This window comes from Drosophila guanche, unplaced genomic scaffold, assembly GCF_900245975.1.
Source record: "Drosophila guanche unplaced genomic scaffold, DGUA_6, whole genome shotgun sequence".
Lineage (NCBI taxonomy): Eukaryota > Metazoa > Arthropoda > Insecta > Diptera > Drosophilidae > Drosophila > Drosophila guanche.
Window position 1 is genome coordinate 127668 of NW_022995749.1, and position 17110 is coordinate 144777.

At 47.8% G+C, this 17110-nt stretch overlaps 5 protein-coding genes across 5 annotated transcripts; 4 read left to right on the top strand and 1 right to left on the bottom strand.

Moving 5' to 3' along the window:
- Nucleotides 1-2511: 2511 nt before the first annotated feature.
- On the bottom strand, nt 2512-6011 carry LOC117585030 (V-type proton ATPase subunit B). Its single transcript, XM_034274274.1, has 4 exons — nt 5860-6011; nt 5634-5773; nt 3552-4813; nt 2512-3483 (listed from the first exon to the last, which is right to left on the bottom strand). The coding sequence occupies exons 2-4, from the start codon at nt 5704-5706 to the stop codon at nt 3346-3348; spliced, it is 1473 nt and encodes a 490-aa protein (XP_034130165.1). The 5' UTR covers nt 5707-5773; nt 5860-6011; the 3' UTR covers nt 2512-3345.
- Nucleotides 6012-6684: 673 nt separating this feature from the next.
- LOC117585769 (sorting nexin-12) lies at nt 6685-8020 on the top strand. The gene is made up of 3 exons (XM_034275450.1): nt 6685-7264; nt 7604-7699; nt 7762-8020. The coding sequence occupies exons 1-3, from the start codon at nt 7088-7090 to the stop codon at nt 7990-7992; spliced, it is 504 nt and encodes a 167-aa protein (XP_034131341.1). The 5' UTR covers nt 6685-7087; the 3' UTR covers nt 7993-8020.
- An 890-nt stretch (nt 8021-8910) lies between these two features.
- On the top strand, nt 8911-11312 carry LOC117585768 (CCR4-NOT transcription complex subunit 10). The gene is made up of 6 exons (XM_034275449.1): nt 8911-9067; nt 9137-9898; nt 9964-10291; nt 10347-10414; nt 10473-10814; nt 10879-11312. The coding sequence occupies exons 1-6, from the start codon at nt 8979-8981 to the stop codon at nt 11216-11218; spliced, it is 1929 nt and encodes a 642-aa protein (XP_034131340.1). The 5' UTR covers nt 8911-8978; the 3' UTR covers nt 11219-11312.
- An 89-nt stretch (nt 11313-11401) lies between these two features.
- On the top strand, nt 11402-11895 carry LOC117585354 (lipase 3-like). The gene is made up of 2 exons (XM_034274798.1): nt 11402-11499; nt 11560-11895. Exons 1-2 carry the CDS (start codon nt 11428-11430, stop codon nt 11893-11895), a joined length of 408 nt encoding a protein of 135 aa, XP_034130689.1. The 5' UTR covers nt 11402-11427.
- A 210-nt stretch (nt 11896-12105) lies between these two features.
- Nucleotides 12106-16447, top strand: LOC117585767 (meckelin). The gene is made up of 7 exons (XM_034275448.1): nt 12106-12772; nt 12903-13879; nt 13933-15107; nt 15163-15331; nt 15399-15486; nt 15557-15720; nt 15775-16447. Exons 1-7 carry the CDS (start codon nt 12550-12552, stop codon nt 15853-15855), a joined length of 2877 nt encoding a protein of 958 aa, XP_034131339.1. The 5' UTR covers nt 12106-12549; the 3' UTR covers nt 15856-16447.
- The last annotated feature ends 663 nt before the right edge of the window (nt 16448-17110 follow it).

Here is a 17110-nt window from a genome sequence, read left to right on the forward strand (position 1 = left end):
CAGACCAAAGAAATACCAAAGAAAGTCCGGCCAGTCCAGGCCCTGGCCGAGGGCACACAGTTTTTATAAAATATCGTCCCGGGGTCGCTGGCGGACAAGTTTGTGGGCTTTTCCTTTCTTCCCTTTCTTGGGCCTTTTTGTGTGATTTATTTAGTTAAGCTGTCCCAAATCCAAGCAATGCACAAATCCGGCACACAAGTTATGGAAACGGACAGCAGAAGCCAGTCCTGGAGCGGGCCTCAACTATTTTAGCTTCATTTCGAATGCCGTCGTCTGCCTTTATGCCTGTCTGCCTGACTGTATTGAATGAGACGCACGAGCGAGCAGAACCCATGCTCGACCTAGGTGATAGACGCTTGACACATGAGGGTTTCGAGACCTTTGCCAAAGTGTTAAATTGGTCAGCACTCCAGCGGAAGACTACAGTATGCCCATGGCAACTCCTGTAGGCCCATCAATTTCACAGCCACTCGAACGACTCAAAGCAGGAGCTGAGCTGCGCGAAGCTGCAGCAAAATGAGTTAATTAGATGATTTAGTTGGCGCGTTTTTGGCGCCACCAGGGCACATTAATTGTAAACCCCAGGCAGAGTGTATCCACACACTTGTACACATATTTGCACACCCATTTAATCAGGAAAGCCGAAACCCGAGATGTGCCCCTGAGGTGTTAGGCGTTGATTGCTGCTTTCATGTCTTCCCATCTGTTTGTGCTCGTTAAAACCACATTCAAACGTTTCCCAAAGCGCGTATTTGGAAACCTTTTACGCGAGTTCATTAATCGCAGCGACATCCTGCTCGTGGAGGCGACACTGGCTTGGGACACTGCCAGCTGTCTAAGTGGTTGCAGATGCTAGAAGCGGAAACGGGGGAACGCATAAGGACAATGTCTGCCAAGTGGGCCACACTTGCATTGCATTGCATTGCATTGACCATGACCATGACCGGCCTGGGCCTGGGCCTGGGCCCGAGCGTGCGGCCTCGTAATGATGCCAGACAAACGTCTCGAAATGAGCTCACACAGGGCCTACCCTGGCACAAACCGTCCATCCTTTCGTTCCCTCTGCCTCGCCCACTTGAGCCAATGCTTTTGACATTGCCCATCAGCCATCAGTAGGTAGCCTTGTCATAAGCCCACTTTGATGCAGTCTGCCGTCAAGATAAAGATGAAAATCTTTTGCGCAGTGGGCGGCCAATCGTCCTAGATGGTAGTATGATTCCCTCCCCCCTCTGTGGCCCCCTGCGTAAGCTGCTTAAATTGCAACAGGCATGAGCTTGAGGGAAATCACTCGAGCTTCGCTTTGATTACCGAAACCAAACGAGAAAACTCAACACTGCCAAAATATAAAAATATAAACACAAACAACCAAAAAAAAAAGGAAACCCGAAAAGATTCCAACAATTGGCCAAAAGTTTGGGGAAGCCAAAAGTTTTGTTTGTCGTTCCCGTCACTGGGTGTGCTTTACACCATCCAACCGCCGACGTCAACCAAATTTTTAACTTCATTTAGAACTCATTAAAAACTTTGGCATAATTGCATAAATTTGCAAAGTCAATGGCAACTTGTCCAGCCAAAGGAAGTAGCTTCAGCGGAAACTGGTCCGGCAGTGGAGTGGTCATGAGGAGGAGGTTTGGGGGAAACTCAAGGGGCGGAAAACGGAAACTGCTTTGACTATGAGTTCTAGATAAGTGGTATGACTTACTAGGGGTTGACGCAGATCTATATTTCATTTTATCTTTATTCGCTGCTTGCAAAAACCTTAAAATTTGTTGTAAATTTTCGCTTTGTCAAGCAATCAAAAGTCCCCTTTACCTTGGTTGTTTGTTGTATCTTAAACCACTGTAAAGACAAACTTTCGATAAGTCAAATAAATAGGCCATGTGTGCAAAAGAGACCACAGGAATAACATCAATGCGGGAGCTTTCTCCGCTGTTAACACAAAAGAATGTTAGAATGAAAGTGTACGGTTAAAGCTTTGGATATTATAACGAGTTCACAAAGCTGTGCTTTAATTGAAGCAAAAATTGAACAGATGAAAAAGTTAACAACAAAAACAATAAACAATAAAAACAAACAAAAATAAAGTTAAGCTTTAAGAATGATTATCAAAGTGCAAGGTTCACTAATTCTGCCTGTAGAAGTACCTCAAAGGCCAAGTGGAAATCAACTGCAATAAGAATTTTATTTAACATGATTTTGGTGTGTAATTTATTCATCATTTAAATGTTCTATAATTTATACATATACACGAACTATTTACTTTCTTTAAAGATTTATATATATATATATTAGTTCAACATTTATTGTTTCTGCTTGTGTTCATGAATGATTATTAAAGGTTGTCGTTGCTAGAAAAGATTAGATTTGAGCCACATCATAAAGAAATGTTGCGACCCCTGGCAGCAACAATCAAATATACATATCTATGAATCCATGCAACTTGATGTTATTTAATTCATTAATTTAGAGACAAAGAAACAAACAATTACTAATAGTTCTTTGTTGTATTTTTTTCATAGATTTTCATTTTAAAATATTTGCTGCATTAAAGCATTGTGTTTTGCACTTATATTCCATTGTTTAGTTGAGTTGCTGTACAAATTGTTCACATGGTTCGGTGCAGGGTGCAGTGTGCAGGTAACCCCCTGGGTCGGCCGAAGGGGGGCGCTACGGAAGGAGGGGTTTTCTTTTTTAATACTTGTGCGAACTGGTGAAACGTCTAACGCCGGAACAAAAGACAATGAATGGGGGCGGGTGGTCAGATCAGATGGATCAAACGAAAGTAACACACAGAGGCAATAATTTGTTAATTTTGTGTTTTTGGAATGCTACGATTCTTTATGCGAAAGTAGTAAGAGAAATTATATAAACGATTCAAAGAGCACACACACTTAAAACCTAACAAAAACAGTAAACTTTAACAAATGATCGACTGACTGGACTGATTGGCAACGAATTACATGGGACAGTGTGTTGGTGTTTTATAGTACTTAGATTTGTGTTTAGGCAATTCAATTTATGTACATTTTAAGGGATGCTTCGTCTCCGACATGCTTTCTTTCGATACTGCTAAACACACACATTTGTTTTGCTCTTTTGGATAGTATTTAACTAGTTATTGTTATTGGTTTTTGGCTACGCTTCGGCTCTCTGTGTATACACAAATTAGGACTCAACGTAGATAGATATTATGTATGTATTGTGGGGTTTATGTATATATAGACGCATACACAGCGGGGATATTGCAGGAGGTGGGGACGCGCCGCACGATGCGCCGCCGCCAGCTTAAATTATGAATGAAACAAAATTTTGGACAAAAATCAAAAACAAAACAATAAACAGAGTCTAATGGCGCGAGTCCCTAGGATAGAATTCAGCCAAGATGGAGGCTGGGATACGCTTGAGCATCTCCTTGGGGAAGATACGCAGCAACTGCCAGCCAATGTCCAACGATTCGAAGACAGTGCGGTTCTCGTAGTTGCCCTGCGAAAACAAAATAAAATACATTTGAATGCCCATCAAGGAGCAGAAGAGCTGTGTGCGCGACTCACCTGCGAGATGAAGTTCTTCTCGAACTTGGTCAAGAACTCCAAGTACAGCAAATCGTCGGGCGTCAGGGCCTCCTCACCCACGACAGCCTTCATGGCCTGCACGTCCTTGCCGATGGCGTAGCAAGCGTACAGCTGGTTGGACACATCGGAGTGGTCCTTGCGGGTCATGCCCTCGCCAATGGCGGACTTCATCAGACGTGACAGGGATGGCAGCACGTTGACTGGAGGGTAGATCTGTCTGTTGTGCAGCTGACGATCGACGTAGATCTGGCCCTCGGTAATGTAGCCAGTCAAATCGGGAATTGGATGGGTAATATCGTCGTTGGGCATAGTCAGAATGGGGATCTGGGTGATGGAACCGTTGCGACCCTCCACACGACCGGCACGCTCGTAGATGGTGGCCAAATCGGTGTACATGTAACCGGGGAAACCACGACGGCCGGGCACCTCCTCACGGGCAGCGGACACCTCACGCAGGGCCTCGGCGTACGAGGACATGTCGGTCAGGATGACCAGCACGTGCTTCTCGCACTGGTAGGCCAAGAACTCGGCGGCAGTCAGGGCCAGACGGGGCGTGATGATGCGCTCAATGGTTGGATCGTTGGCCAAATTCAAGAACAGGCACACGTTCTCCATGGAGCCGTTCTCCTCGAAGTCCTGCTTGAAGAAGCGGGCCGTCTCCATGTTGACACCCATGGCAGCGAACACAATGGCGAAGTTGTCGGTGTGATCATCCAGTACCGACTTGCCTGGCAGCTTGACGAGACCGGCCTGACGACAGATCTGGGCGGCAATTTCGTTGTGAGGCAGACCGGCAGCCGAGAAAATGGGAATCTTCTGGCCACGGGCAATCGAGTTCATCACATCGATGGCGGAGATGCCAGTCTGGATCATTTCTTCGGGGTAGATACGAGACCAGGGATTGATGGGCTGGCCCTGGATGTCCAGGAAGTCCTCGGCCAGGATTGGGGGTCCCTTGTCGATGGGCTTGCCGGAGCCGTTGAACACGCGGCCCAACATGTCCTCCGACACGGGGGTGCGCAGGATGTCGCCGGTGAACTCGCAGAGGGTGTTCTTTGCGTCAATGCCCGAGGTGCCCTCGAACACTTGCACCACGGCCTTGGAGCCGCTCACCTCCAGCACCTGTCCGGAGCGGATGGTGCCATCGGCCAGGCGCAGCTGCACGATCTCGGCGAACTTGGGGAACTTGACCTCATCGAGGATGACCAGGGGACCGTTCACACCAGACACGGTCTTGTAGGCTGTTGTCAAAAAATAGTGGAGAAAACATACAAGAAGTTAGAAAATTCCTTCATTCCAATTTCCCATTTCCAATAAGATTTCCCTCATTTATCGTTGCAACAAAAAAACACGAGTCTAGGCCGCCTGCTCACATGAAACCCCTATGAGAATCTGATAAGAAGGCAACTGTCAAAAGAGAAGTATGGGTGTGGGGAGTGTGGGGTAACTTATGTCAGCTGACTGCCCAACTGGTTTTGGCCGCGGGCCACGAGCTGCAGTGGAAATCTTCAGAGATACGCAAAATGCAAGCGCAGAGAAAACCATCATTGCATAAAGAAAATCCCAAATAATTAATTAAATTATTCACAAAATACACCCAAGAATATGAATATTACCAGCAATTACAAGAATTTGTTACATCCACAAATTGAACTGCTTTTTCAAGCTTTTTACTTCTCTCTCCTCCCACTCCATTCGCAGTCAGGTGCCTGTGGTTGTGCGCTTTGAATGGCAAGTGCAAACAGCTGATCTACGGTAGTCATGTGACGGCGAAAATTTTCAATAAAAATTCACTTATCACTGCGAACGGCCCTAGTCACGTTTGGCCAGCTATAATGGACCACTAATCCCACTCCAGACATTTTTCTGACAATTAGATGCTTTATAGAGCAATTGCCAGCTTAATTGCTGGGTGGGATAGGGTTTTATTGATTTTTTCCTTGTTCTGCTTCTCACCAGATTCGTACAAACTGTCATGGCGGCCCGAGATTATTTTTGCCAGCAGCAAACTCTATTTTTGAATGCATTTGTTCACTTTCTAATTGAATACAAGATACTCACTCAAACGTGGCTGGGAGATGAAGTCCCGAGATACGGCCAGGACATGTTCCTTGTGTGCTTGCTGGGCGTTCATTTTGCACAATGAATTTTCTTTCTACACCGATTCGCCTCTACCTTGAAAGTGCACAGCAAATTTCGAGCTGCAAAGAAAATATTCTACTTTAGCTCAGCTGCTTTGCTCTTGTTCAGTGTTATTTAAGAAACGGTTACGTTGAGGCACACATACAATTTTTCAGCTTCGAATAATACTGAGCGACACAAACGCACAATTTTGAGCCTGCGAAGTGGTTGCGAGTACGAAGAAAAATCACTCTGGAATTGGTGGACTGTGTAAATTTGTTGTGACGTCACGTGCCGTCACATGACTCTAGGGTTGTCACGTAATCGTGCTATATCGATACATCGATAGGCATATTTTCTTGATCTAATATTTTCTTTCGCTGTTTTTATTCGCCCTAAATAATAATATGGCTTATTTTGTTTGATATATCATCAACGAAACCACTTTTAAGATTTCCGGTCAAACAGAAACAATTTTCCTGTCGTTTCACGTCATCAAAACACTACTTATGAATTTACTTATCGATATACACAGTTGACAGCAAACAAATGTCGGTATTTTCATGCGATAAATGAAAGTTGTAGTTGGCGGCCACACATTATTATTTTGAAAATATTCTCAGGCTGTTATCAATGCAGAAACTAGTCAGTGCCTGCTTTAAAGCTTTCTCACCGCCACTTACAAAACTTTGTACACAAGTCCATACCACCGATTTATAAGCAGCAAGTGTTCAAATGATATAACATAACATGCCCAATTACCTTTGTTTTTTTTTTTGCTTGAGCTTTATTGCTTAATTCTTGTATTCTAAAAAATCCAATACAAATTATTAATATACTGATAATATTTATTTAATGACAATTTTTTCACCCAGACCCCAGAGTTTAAAAACCAAACTATCGATGGAACGTCGGACTCTATCGAAAGTGTCAGGCTGCTATAGATAGTAACTCGATAGCGACCAACCATCGATAGTGCTGTCGATAGTTTTCCACTGATGGGATTATTGGAAAGTTTTTTATGGAACGTTTAATTAAATTATAATAGTTGTTTATTTGGTGCACACACAAAAGCGGTTGCAAGCGCACACAGTGTAGCACCGAACACCGGACTGAGCCCGAAAACAGCAGAAATCTCTGAATTTTCTCGAAACCCATCCGCCCGCATACCGTGGCAACAAAAACAACTGCAGCGGCCAGCGAGCACACAAAGAGAGGACAGCACACAAGTCCACGCATCGCACTACGACCAACGCAAAACCCGTTTCCCGTGCGCCTCTTTATTCGATTTGCATTGCAGCACCCCCCGCTCCCCGCGGACTGTGCTGTGGCGGTATTGGTGCCACACTAAGGGGCGTCTATAGCTTCTACCGAACTCGCGAGTGAACTGCATTATGATGGTGGAGTCCGACGGTACTGCCGATGCCACTCGCCGCCTCAACGTGAAGAAACAGACACTGGACGATGCGTACGCAGTGCCCGCCAACTTCCTCGAAATCGATGTGGTCAATCCACTGACCACCATGGCGGCGGGCAAGAAGCGCTATACGGATTACGAAGTTCGAATGCGGGTGAGTAGAATGACAGAGAGGGGCGGTGGCTATCCCAAATTCGCTGAGTTTGCAAAAATTGCCCAAAACAGTAGATAACTGTTCAATGTGTGTGTGAGTGTGAGAGAGCGAGCGACCGTGATTGTGTGTGAGCTGTGTGTCCGGGTGATACGCCTATAAAGCGGAGCGATAATTATTAGTCACAATTGCAGTCCGCTGACACCGATCCGGGCCTTGAGTCATGTGGGGGGTGGAAGTGGGATAATGATTGCACTGATTGGGCTGTCAATGCGGGTGCTGTGCTCTCGAGGAACTTGTCACTAATCCCAGCTTTTCCTCTGTGTTCCCTCCCTCTTTCAGACAAACTTGCCGGTCTTCAAGGTGAAGGAATCAAGTGTGAGACGGCGCTACAGCGACTTTGAATGGCTAAGAAACGAACTGGAAAGGGATAGCAAGGTAAGCCATTGGAATCGTTCAAAGAAAAATTTTGTAATCTCTCCATCTCTCTGATTCTTTAGATTGTGGTGCCGCCACTGCCGGGTAAGGCCTGGAAGCGGCAGATGCCGTTCCGCGGTGACGAGGGCATCTTCGACGAGAGCTTCATCGAGGAGCGCCGCAAGGGCCTGGAGGCGTTCATCAACAAGATAGCCGGTCACCCGCTGGCGCAGAACGAGCGGTGTCTGCACATGTTCCTCCAGGAGAACGTCATCGACAAGAACTATGTGCCGGGCAAGATTCGCAATACATAAGGAGACGACGACAACAACAAAAACAACAGAATCAACAGCAATGCAATGAAGCAACAACTCGAACGAACAAAACCGTTACGAACTCTATTAGGGAGTAGGCCCGATCCGTGTGTATGTGTATGTGTGTGTGTGCTTAGCAAGATTAAGAAGGAACGAAGACCTGAAAGGGTGGGGAAGGGCGAGAGAAGGAGCCAAGAAGTAGAAGTAAAGGAATCTGTTTATTATTCGGCGCAAGCGGAAATGCGGTGGAAGCAGAAGGCGGAAGTGTAAGTAGACGTTACGTCGCTGCTGCTGATGCTGCTGCTGATGCTGCTGCTGCTCAGTTAATGTTGAAGCATTGGGAGTTTTTAAATGCTAAATTCAAGTTTATATGGTATACATACATTATATACAATATATATATATATATATATACATACAATACATATATTTACATAATAGTGTACATAATACATACATACCTACCACGCCCACTCGATGATTGACGACTCCTCTCTAACCCCCAAATGCAAGTCCCGTTGCCAAAAGTATTGGCAGCTCCATTCCCCCCGCTATTAACGCGGGACCCCGTCAGTGTAGTTGTGCGACATTTATAAATTATATTTGTTTATCGTCAAATTGCAGCAGTAAGAAAGCAGCAAAAGTTATAAATGTATCCTCCCTCGCCCTAAAAGAAATGGAAACCGTCAAACTATATGAAAATTATGGAATATTTTGAATCAATTTAGTGAATAATATTGTACTTCGAATCAAATTAAAATAATTAAAACAAACAAACACATTTTTGCAATCATTTTTGATAACGATTTTTAAAATCGGAAACTGTTGAGATTGCCGGCGTGGCGCGTCGCGTCAATGTGCGCAGGGCTACGCAATCGTATCAAAGCAGGCTGTGCGAGTGAGACAGATATACGGGTGCTGCTCACAATCTGCTTCACCAGCCCTGGCGACTCGTGTGTGTTTTTTGTTTTTTATTTGTTTTTGGCATGGACTCGGCGGATTCTCCCACAAAAACGCAATCTAGCGAGGATGAAAACTACAGCCTACTGTGCCAAGCCCACGAAAAATTCAACAAGTAAGCGCCCCTCATGAATTCCGCAGCCGCAGACCCGGCAAATGCATACCTGTTCCACACCCATTGCAGCACCGAGTACGACCGCTGCCTGGAGCTCCTACAGCAACTCGACACCAAGGGCGAGAGCAGCGGACCCATCCTGCGGCACAATCGGGCCGTCGTGAACTTCTACAAGAGCGGCTGCACCCAGCACGCGGCGCTGCTGCAGGAGCTGGAAGAACTGGCCACCGACGTGAAGACACCTCAGGGTATGGGCGAGGCCGGTGGCGGCCTGTCCCTGAAGCAGGGTGCCAGCGCAGCTACAGTGGCCCGGTACAACAAGGCGGTCATCTACTACCACCGTCACATGTATGGCACGGCGCTGGAGAAGCTTGCTCCTCTGGTGACCAGGCTGGAGGCCCTGGAGAAGAGCATGTCCGCGCTGGTGGCCACACTTCAGCTGCAGCTGCTGCTGGCAACCAACCAGCTGAACCGCGCCGAGGCCTTTCTGGACTACTTGCAGTACACGCTGAATCTGGTGGACAAGGCGCCAAGCAGCAGTCCCGATGAGGCCGTGCCGGCGACAGCCACAACCGCCGCGGCCACGCCCAGTACAGTGGTGGCTACCCAGGGCTCGGATGCAACTGTGGCACGCGTGACTGGGGACAGCAGTGGCAGTCTCCAGCTGTTGCAGCTGCTGACACATGTGCTAAATCGCAAGCCGGTTGTCATAACGGAGGACGGAACGCCACATTATGCGGCGCTCAAGGCGCAGCAGTACTACATCATGAAGGACTTCCAGATGGCCGCCAAGCAGCTGATGCGCATCAACAACGAGTGCACACAGGCAGGGTAAGACTTTGAAAGTGAGACCCATCCTCCAGAGCTGCAGCTAACAGCTGTCCCTTCCCTTGCAGCACGGTAACTCCCCAGCTGAGCACCTGCATTGCCAACAATATGGGCGTCATCCATCTGAGAGTGCGTCACTATGCCATAGCGGCGAAGTTCTTTCAAAACGCCTTGAACTTCGATAAGCTTCTGGCCGCGAACCTCAGGGAGAGCACGCTCCAGACGATGAGCTCGGCACACTCGTGCGAGATTCTGTACAACCTTGGCATCGCCATGCTCCATCTACGCCGTCCGAAGGAGGCCTTTCAGTGCCTGCTCGTGCCCGTCAAGCAGTTCCACAGCAATCCGCGACTCTGGTTGCGCATGGCCGAGGCCTGTATCATGGAGCACGAGGCAGTAAGTACCGGAAAACCCATCCATAAGCATGGAGATTATTTATTTGACTTTGCAGAATCTGGCAGAGGACGAACGTCAGTCGTTAGCTGGAGCTGCAACCCCGCCTTCATCCACGTCATATGCGTAAGTGCTGGCCAGAATCCTGAAAAATCTTCGACTTACTCTTCCAACTTTCCCACAGACCACAATCGGCTGGTGTGCCGGAGCCAACCCTGGAGTTTGCTGCCCTGTGCCTGCGCAGTGCTCTTACTCTGACGCTGCACCACAAGGCTAGCTTCCATATGGATTCCTCGCCGGAGGAGACACCCGAGCAGCGGGATCCCACGCAGCAGTCGTGGCGCCAGCTGCAAGACAATAATTTTTGCAATCCATCGAAACCGATTAGCCTGGAATCACTGGAAAACATGCTGGCCGCCATCTATGCGGCGCACAGCTTCGTTTCGCTGCGTCTGGGCGACCACATAACGGCCCTGGAAATGGCCGAGCAGCTTCTGCGCGGCGAGCGTCTGTCGGATGCACACAAGTAAATAGTTTCCCCTTGATTGCTGGCATCTCATAGATTACTGACAGACTTCCTGTATCCACAGATTGCTGGGCCATATGTACGCCGGCGAGGCGCTAATGCTGATGGACAAAGCCGCGGAGGCGCGCGATCATTTGGATCCGACATTTGTTAGCTCTTTGGATGCCTTCGATCTGGAGACACGCGACTGGCAACTCAAGTCGCTGGACGCTGCCCAGAATGTGGTGCGATACAACCTGGCCGTGGCCATGACTCTGCAGAACGACTATCAGCAGGCGAAAACCTTCCTCTCCACACTCACCCACTCGATTGTGAGCATCAAGGCGCGTGCGCTGCGTCGCTACATAGACCTCAAGTTGGGAGCACCAAATGCCAATGCCGTTACCGCCGGATCGCTCAGTTAGACATACAAATAAAATGTGTAAATAATAGACGGAATCGATACATGAATGGAGTGCAGATTGTAAATATAGAGAAATCAAGTCACTGACAGACAGAGTCCCGCAGAGTTTTCCTAACACGATTTCAGCGCCAATTTGTGAGGCCAAACATGAAAAATCTACCATGAATGTCTATCGCTATAAGTTACCTTAAGAGATTTAAGCAGTTTGCAATGATTTGTCGGGTGGTTCTGTTGCTTTTGTTGGCTGCTGGCAGCCTGCTAGAATTTGCCACATCGAATTCTGTGAGTGGCAGTTTGATAGATTTCCAACTCCCCTGGCTAAGCTTTATTCCTCCACCCAAGCTGAGTCTCGTTGGCATGCACAACTATCCGGTGGAGCAGCACAGGCTGACGACGAGAGATGGCTACATCCTCACCATATTCCGCATTCCATATGCCCAGCGTGAAGGCGGACGCAAGCAGGTTGCCTTCCTGCAGCATGGCATTACTGGCTCCTCCGACGATTGGCTGCTCAACGGCCCCAACAGTGGGCTGCCATTTCTGCTGGCCGATGCGGGCTTTGACGTTTGGCTGGGCAACTCTCGAGGCAATGAAAACGGACGCGCGCACAAGAAACTTGATACGATGAGGATGCGCAGACACTTGGCCAGCGTATTGCTGCCATTCCGCATCACGTGAACGTTAAGAACTGGAACCATTTGGATTATGTTTACGCCACAGACGTCGTGCAGGTCATCTACCGACAGCTAATTCAATCGATCCGTGACTACAAGGCGAGTCCCATCTGATTTGAATGCTATTTAAATATATGTCAGAAAAGTTGTATTGCTCCCTCAAAATATATATTTTCATGATTTTCAGATGCCATCGGTTTAATTTCGCCATTTGCCATTTTCCCATCCGACAAATCGTATGCAAAATAATAATAAAATAATGATTTCAATCATCATTTTCAGCACGCAAGTGGCTGAGGAAAGTTAAGCAAACTCTGCGGGTAGCCCAAGGCGTAACAAGTAACAGCGCCTCCCTCCCATTCAGCCACTGTGGTCCGGCCTGTGCCTGACCGTTGGCCGTTGGCCCTTTGCCACCCTGCCACACACAGTAATGGCCATTTTGCATGCGTGCCCCAGGTGGACTACCCTTAGGGGGTTGGGTAGCTATAGCAACTTTGGCAAACAATGAGGGATACGCTGTGGGCCCACTCCCGACCCGACACAGTCGACTTGTTTACTTGGCTACCTCCTTGGCTGCAACTGCAATCGATGTGCGGCAGAGGTTTCAGTTCCCATTTGAATTTCGGCAGCGTAAGTCCCACGGATAACTACATAGATCATGTGCTTCCTCTCGGTGCTCGTGTTGGTGGTCCTAATGGACTTTGGGAGCTGCTCTCTGTCGAGCATAATGCCGCCAGCGTCGCCAGTGCCGGTGCCCACGCCCCACACTTTTCGATTCCAGAAACCGCAGCAGTGCCTCAAGCATGAGTTCTACAACCTCAACTACTTTGACTGTGTGCCATGCAACGAGGCTGGAGACACAGGAAAACTGCAGCCAGACAGTGAGTATTCTGACTATTGATCAAACAGCAAGAACCCTCGCAGGGAGACATGGAGTATGGGGGCTTGAATTGGTGTCATGTGGAGAGGGCAGGTTGCAACCCACTTTGAATAATTTATACTTCCCCTCAGAATTCTCCTGCAAGTGCCCGGCCGGACATTTATCCATCTATGAGCGTGGCAAGACCTGGCCAACCTGTGACGAGATATGCTCCTCAGCGCCAGACCGCAGCGAGAACTGCACAACGATGTGGCTGCCACAGCCCAAGCCTGCCACGCGCTGCAGCATGCAGTACCTCAATGCGACCTCGGTCTTTGCCAGCCAATTGCCAGTTCATCCGCTGATCTCTGGCATCATTCTGACCAAAACGAATCCGGCGAGCAACAGCAGCGACTGCCAGAGCTGCGATCAGACATACAACTTCCACTATCAGGACTACTGCCTGGCCGATGGCCTGCTGCGCCCCTACCTCCACTACAATGCCTTCTGGCAGTCCACAACCAGCGGGCGGCAGAGCCCGAATGGAGCCACCGCCACCCACTTTGGTGACCTCAAGTTCGTGGCCTTCTTCTGCCTGACATTGAGGAACGACACTGCCTGCCAGCAGTTGGCCAATCTGTGCGTGCTCTCGCACTACTCCCTGGAGAAGCATTCGCCCTGCAGCGCCTTTCTGCTCACGCAGGTCTCGGATGTCGTGATGAAGTATGCCCATTCCGGGGAGCAGGTGCGCTCGCTGCAGCCGTTCCTCTTCTATAAAAAGGGCAAGACCACCAAGGATCTGCTCTCGAAGACCCTCCAGCTGGCGGACCGCAAGCAGCTGCAGCTTTTCAGCACCAGCTTTGGGCTGGAGGGCAGATTGAAACGCTGGGGACCGTTCACACTGGACAAAGTTAATCTGTGCCCACAGCCGGCTCCGTCTCTGCGGCTCGCCCAACCCCAAGGCGAGGCGGAGGTCTCTTGTCAACTCTCTGTGGAGCGGCTCATAGATTTGGCCAGTCAGCAGGCCAACGATAATTATCTCACGCTCTTCCTCAACTTTAGCAGCAACTGGCAGTTCCTGCTCCACCAGCTGCCCGTGCTCATCGAGACCCTGACGCCAGAGAACCAAGTGAGCTTTGTGCCATGTTAGAGTGAGTTTTTATTTTCATTTTTGCCATGCAGCGCCCGCAGCAGGAGGAGTGGCAGCTGGTGAAACGATTCCAACTTATTGCCGCCTTGCCCAGGGACACTCGCCATCATCAGACTGTGCCACACTACGAGGATGGTCACAAGCTGCAAGTTTATCGCTCGCTGCGCTACGTTGAGGATCTGGAACTGCACTACACGCTGGACGAGAAGCATAAAGATCGTGTGGGATTGCCTCTCATTCGTCTCCGCTATCGCCACATCGAGTTGACGGGCAATGCCTCGCTCTCCGAGTCCCATCCATTCCGGCTGCGGGTTACCTACCAGAAAACAGCACGCGGCTGGTATTGGCTCATCATGGAAGTGGCGCTCCCGCTGCTCCTTTTGTTGGCCTTCACGGCGGCTGCCTTTCGCTTGCAGAACCTGCGGCGCAGGCGCCATGCGGAGCTCTGTCAGACCAGCAGCCTGTTGGAGTTACTGCTTCAACTAGCCAGCAATGTGGCATATGCCCTTTTGGCCACTGCCCTGCTGCTGCTGGCCCTAAACGCCTCCAGCCCCCACCTGCTCAGGCCTCTGATCTATGCCGCCTGCCTGCTGCAGCTGATTTTCCTGGGTGTGCACCTGTGGCGTTCCAGTCAGCTCGAGCTCTTCCTCATCGACTGGGAGCGACCGCGTAGCAGCTGCGAGGGTCAGCGCCTCAACCTAGACAGCTCCTCGCTCTGCTCCAGCGTGCGCACCTATGTGGCCGAGAGCAGTGTGTCCGCCTGGCGCATTCTCTTCACGGCCAATGCCTGGATACGCCTCAGTGTGGCCCAAAAATACTCCACCCTGGGACAGGTTTTCATGCTCGTGGCAGTGTACCAGTTCCTGGAGCATCACACACATGGCGATGTGGCTCTGCGCTGTGCGCTGATCTCGGGCAGCTACATAGTCACGTATCTACTACAGCTAATGGGACATCGTCTGCTCATCAACAATCCGCTGCAAAAGTTCATTGATCTGTGCAGCTTGGCAAACATTTCACTGTTCTCGCTGCTGGAGCCTGGCTTTGGTTACTACATCCATGGCAGGTCGCCGCATGGCTTTGCGGACACGGACATGTCTTCCATGATACTGCAGCTGCAGAAGACACAGAACATGTCCGGGCGTCGTGGCCTGCTCATGGACTCTGACAAGCAGGCCTACATCATACTGCCGCCACGAAATTTGCAGTAAGTTGAGAGAGAACTTAAACAGGATCAAATTTATTGTATCCATCCTTGACAGCATCTACTTGGAGCGCCTGCTGCTGCCGTTTCAGCGCAGTGTCACTGGCAGCCTGTCTCAGACTCTGCTCTATCAGAAGGACATCATACCCAGCATCGATGGACAGATAGAGCGCACATCCATAGCCTATGCGAGCGTGAATCGTTTCTTTTGCGCCTTCATTGATCATGTAAGAGCCAGTCCATCCAAGCCTTAGAGGATACCCCTATCCAGCTTGGTTCTCTCTTCTCTTGCAGGCCATCAAGGACATGGACTACATCATCAAGGAAAAAACGCTGCTGGAAAAGTTATTCAACTGCGAAATCGACAACTACATTACGGAGAGTGGGTTGCCTTTAAATATATTCTAATTTGAATATATCTTACATTTTCTTTTCGATTTTTCCCATTGCAGACAAGGGCACCTTCTACATTGACGACTCGCTCAGCTTCGCTCGTGTCCTGCTGTTGGGCAACCATTTGAATATCTTTGTGCTGGAGATCCTACTGCTGTTAACCATCTTCCTGATGACTTCCAATCTGCTGATTGCTGGCGCTCTAGCTTGTGTTTTCAATATGGTATGATCAGCATTAAGTAATTTGTATTATTTATTTATTTTTATTTAATTTCAGCTGCTGCGCCACATCTTCCGCGTTTGGGTGCGTCGCAATGTCTCCCGCAAGACACTCATCGATGAGCGTTTCCTGTTGTAGCCCCAGTCGGAGGAGCAGCATCTGCGTGAGGATGGATTTTTTGCCATCTAGAAACGGCGGCTAAATGTTTTTTGTTTACATTTGTTTTGTTTTATTTTATAATCCACTCGATAGTAAGTAGTAGTACACATCCATATACAGTGATTAAACGTTAGTTATCGTTACCATAAAACTTATGTATCTAAAACAAATAAAATAATTTCCATAGTTTCTTTCACAATACGCAAACATACACATGCATACATACAAACACATACGCACAATCTATGTAGATCATACCATTCCTTTTGCTCGCTTTACATAAGTATGATTGGATTTGATTTGATTCATTTTCTTATGTTGTGTTATAGGATTTATAATTTCATGCTTATTGTTTACTATGTGGCATCGATAGGAGTAGCAGCCATATCATATTATATTTATCATCTAGTTTAAGTATATAAATCTTTCTGTTTTGTGTGTGTGTGTGTGTGTGTCTCTGGCAATTGAAAACGTTTACGAAAATATTGATCATAGGGGACAGTTTTGAGGTGTTTTAGTTTAGTTTACCCTCTGACTTTCTGACTTTATTTGAAAACATGTTTTATGTTTTGGATCTATTTGTGATCTGATCTATATATGTACATCACGGGCGAGAGGTATCATTTTGCGTGTGTGTGTGTGTGTGTGTGTGTGTGTGTGTGTGGTGCAGTGCATTGCGTAGTTGTGTTTCCGTCTATGATCGATCCATAGTTATTAGAACTACTTTAATCGTACTTGCTAAAACGTCAAACGTACAACATTCAAACATCTATTTACTGTTGCCTATGCGGTAATTAAGGGATTTGATTTATTTGCGAAACTTGGCCAGAATGCAGCCAAACTTATTTACGAGTGTCTTCTTATAGGGTATACAGAATGTATGATGTTCTTAGGGCTTGCGACATTAGATCCTACTGATGTATGGGTTATCAATGGACATCAAACATGCACTTATCAAATTCGAAATGATGTAGATGTGCTTCATATGAGTTAATAACATAATTATAATGATGATAATAATTATAGTAAATATAGTAATTGTTAGTAAATAATTTGTTAATTTGTTCATCTTATTGTTTTTTTCGCTATCACAAAAGTAAATACACTCCAACAGAGATATTAATGCAGAAATTGGTATGCGGTTTTCGGGTCGTCTATCAAATCTATCAAATAAAGATGAAAGATGATAATGTTTTCACTCTAAATTGGAACTTTATATCTAGGTTTAATCTCT

Excerpts from the sequence above, each read along its gene's own strand:
- LOC117585030 (XM_034274274.1), bottom strand. The coding sequence starts at position 5,706 with ATGAACGCCCAGCAAGCACACAAGGAACATGTCCTGGCCGTATCTCGG. Across the intron at positions 4,814-5,633 it reads CATCTCCCAGCCACGTTTGA|CCTACAAGACCGTGTCTGGT; the intron begins GTGAGTATCTTG and ends TTTTGACAACAG. Across the intron at positions 3,484-3,551 it reads AGAAGAACTTCATCTCGCAG|GGCAACTACGAGAACCGCAC; the intron begins GTGAGTCGCGCA and ends TTGTTTTCGCAG.
- LOC117585767 (XM_034275448.1), top strand. The coding sequence starts at position 12,550 with ATGTGCTTCCTCTCGGTGCTCGTGTTGGTGGTCCTAATGGACTTTGGG. Across the intron at positions 13,880-13,932 it reads CCCTGACGCCAGAGAACCAA|CGCCCGCAGCAGGAGGAGTG; the intron begins GTGAGCTTTGTG and ends TTTGCCATGCAG. Across the intron at positions 15,721-15,774 it reads TAGCTTGTGTTTTCAATATG|CTGCTGCGCCACATCTTCCG; the intron begins GTATGATCAGCA and ends ATTTAATTTCAG.
- LOC117585354 (XM_034274798.1), top strand. The coding sequence starts at position 11,428 with ATGATTTGTCGGGTGGTTCTGTTGCTTTTGTTGGCTGCTGGCAGCCTG. Across the intron at positions 11,500-11,559 it reads AATTTGCCACATCGAATTCT|CTGAGTCTCGTTGGCATGCA; the intron begins GTGAGTGGCAGT and ends CCTCCACCCAAG.
- LOC117585768 (XM_034275449.1), top strand. The coding sequence starts at position 8,979 with ATGGACTCGGCGGATTCTCCCACAAAAACGCAATCTAGCGAGGATGAA. Across the intron at positions 9,068-9,136 it reads GCCCACGAAAAATTCAACAA|CACCGAGTACGACCGCTGCC; the intron begins GTAAGCGCCCCT and ends CACCCATTGCAG. Across the intron at positions 9,899-9,963 it reads AACGAGTGCACACAGGCAGG|CACGGTAACTCCCCAGCTGA; the intron begins GTAAGACTTTGA and ends CTTCCCTTGCAG.
- LOC117585769 (XM_034275450.1), top strand. The coding sequence starts at position 7,088 with ATGATGGTGGAGTCCGACGGTACTGCCGATGCCACTCGCCGCCTCAAC. Across the intron at positions 7,265-7,603 it reads ATTACGAAGTTCGAATGCGG|ACAAACTTGCCGGTCTTCAA; the intron begins GTGAGTAGAATG and ends TCCCTCTTTCAG. Across the intron at positions 7,700-7,761 it reads AACTGGAAAGGGATAGCAAG|ATTGTGGTGCCGCCACTGCC; the intron begins GTAAGCCATTGG and ends CTGATTCTTTAG.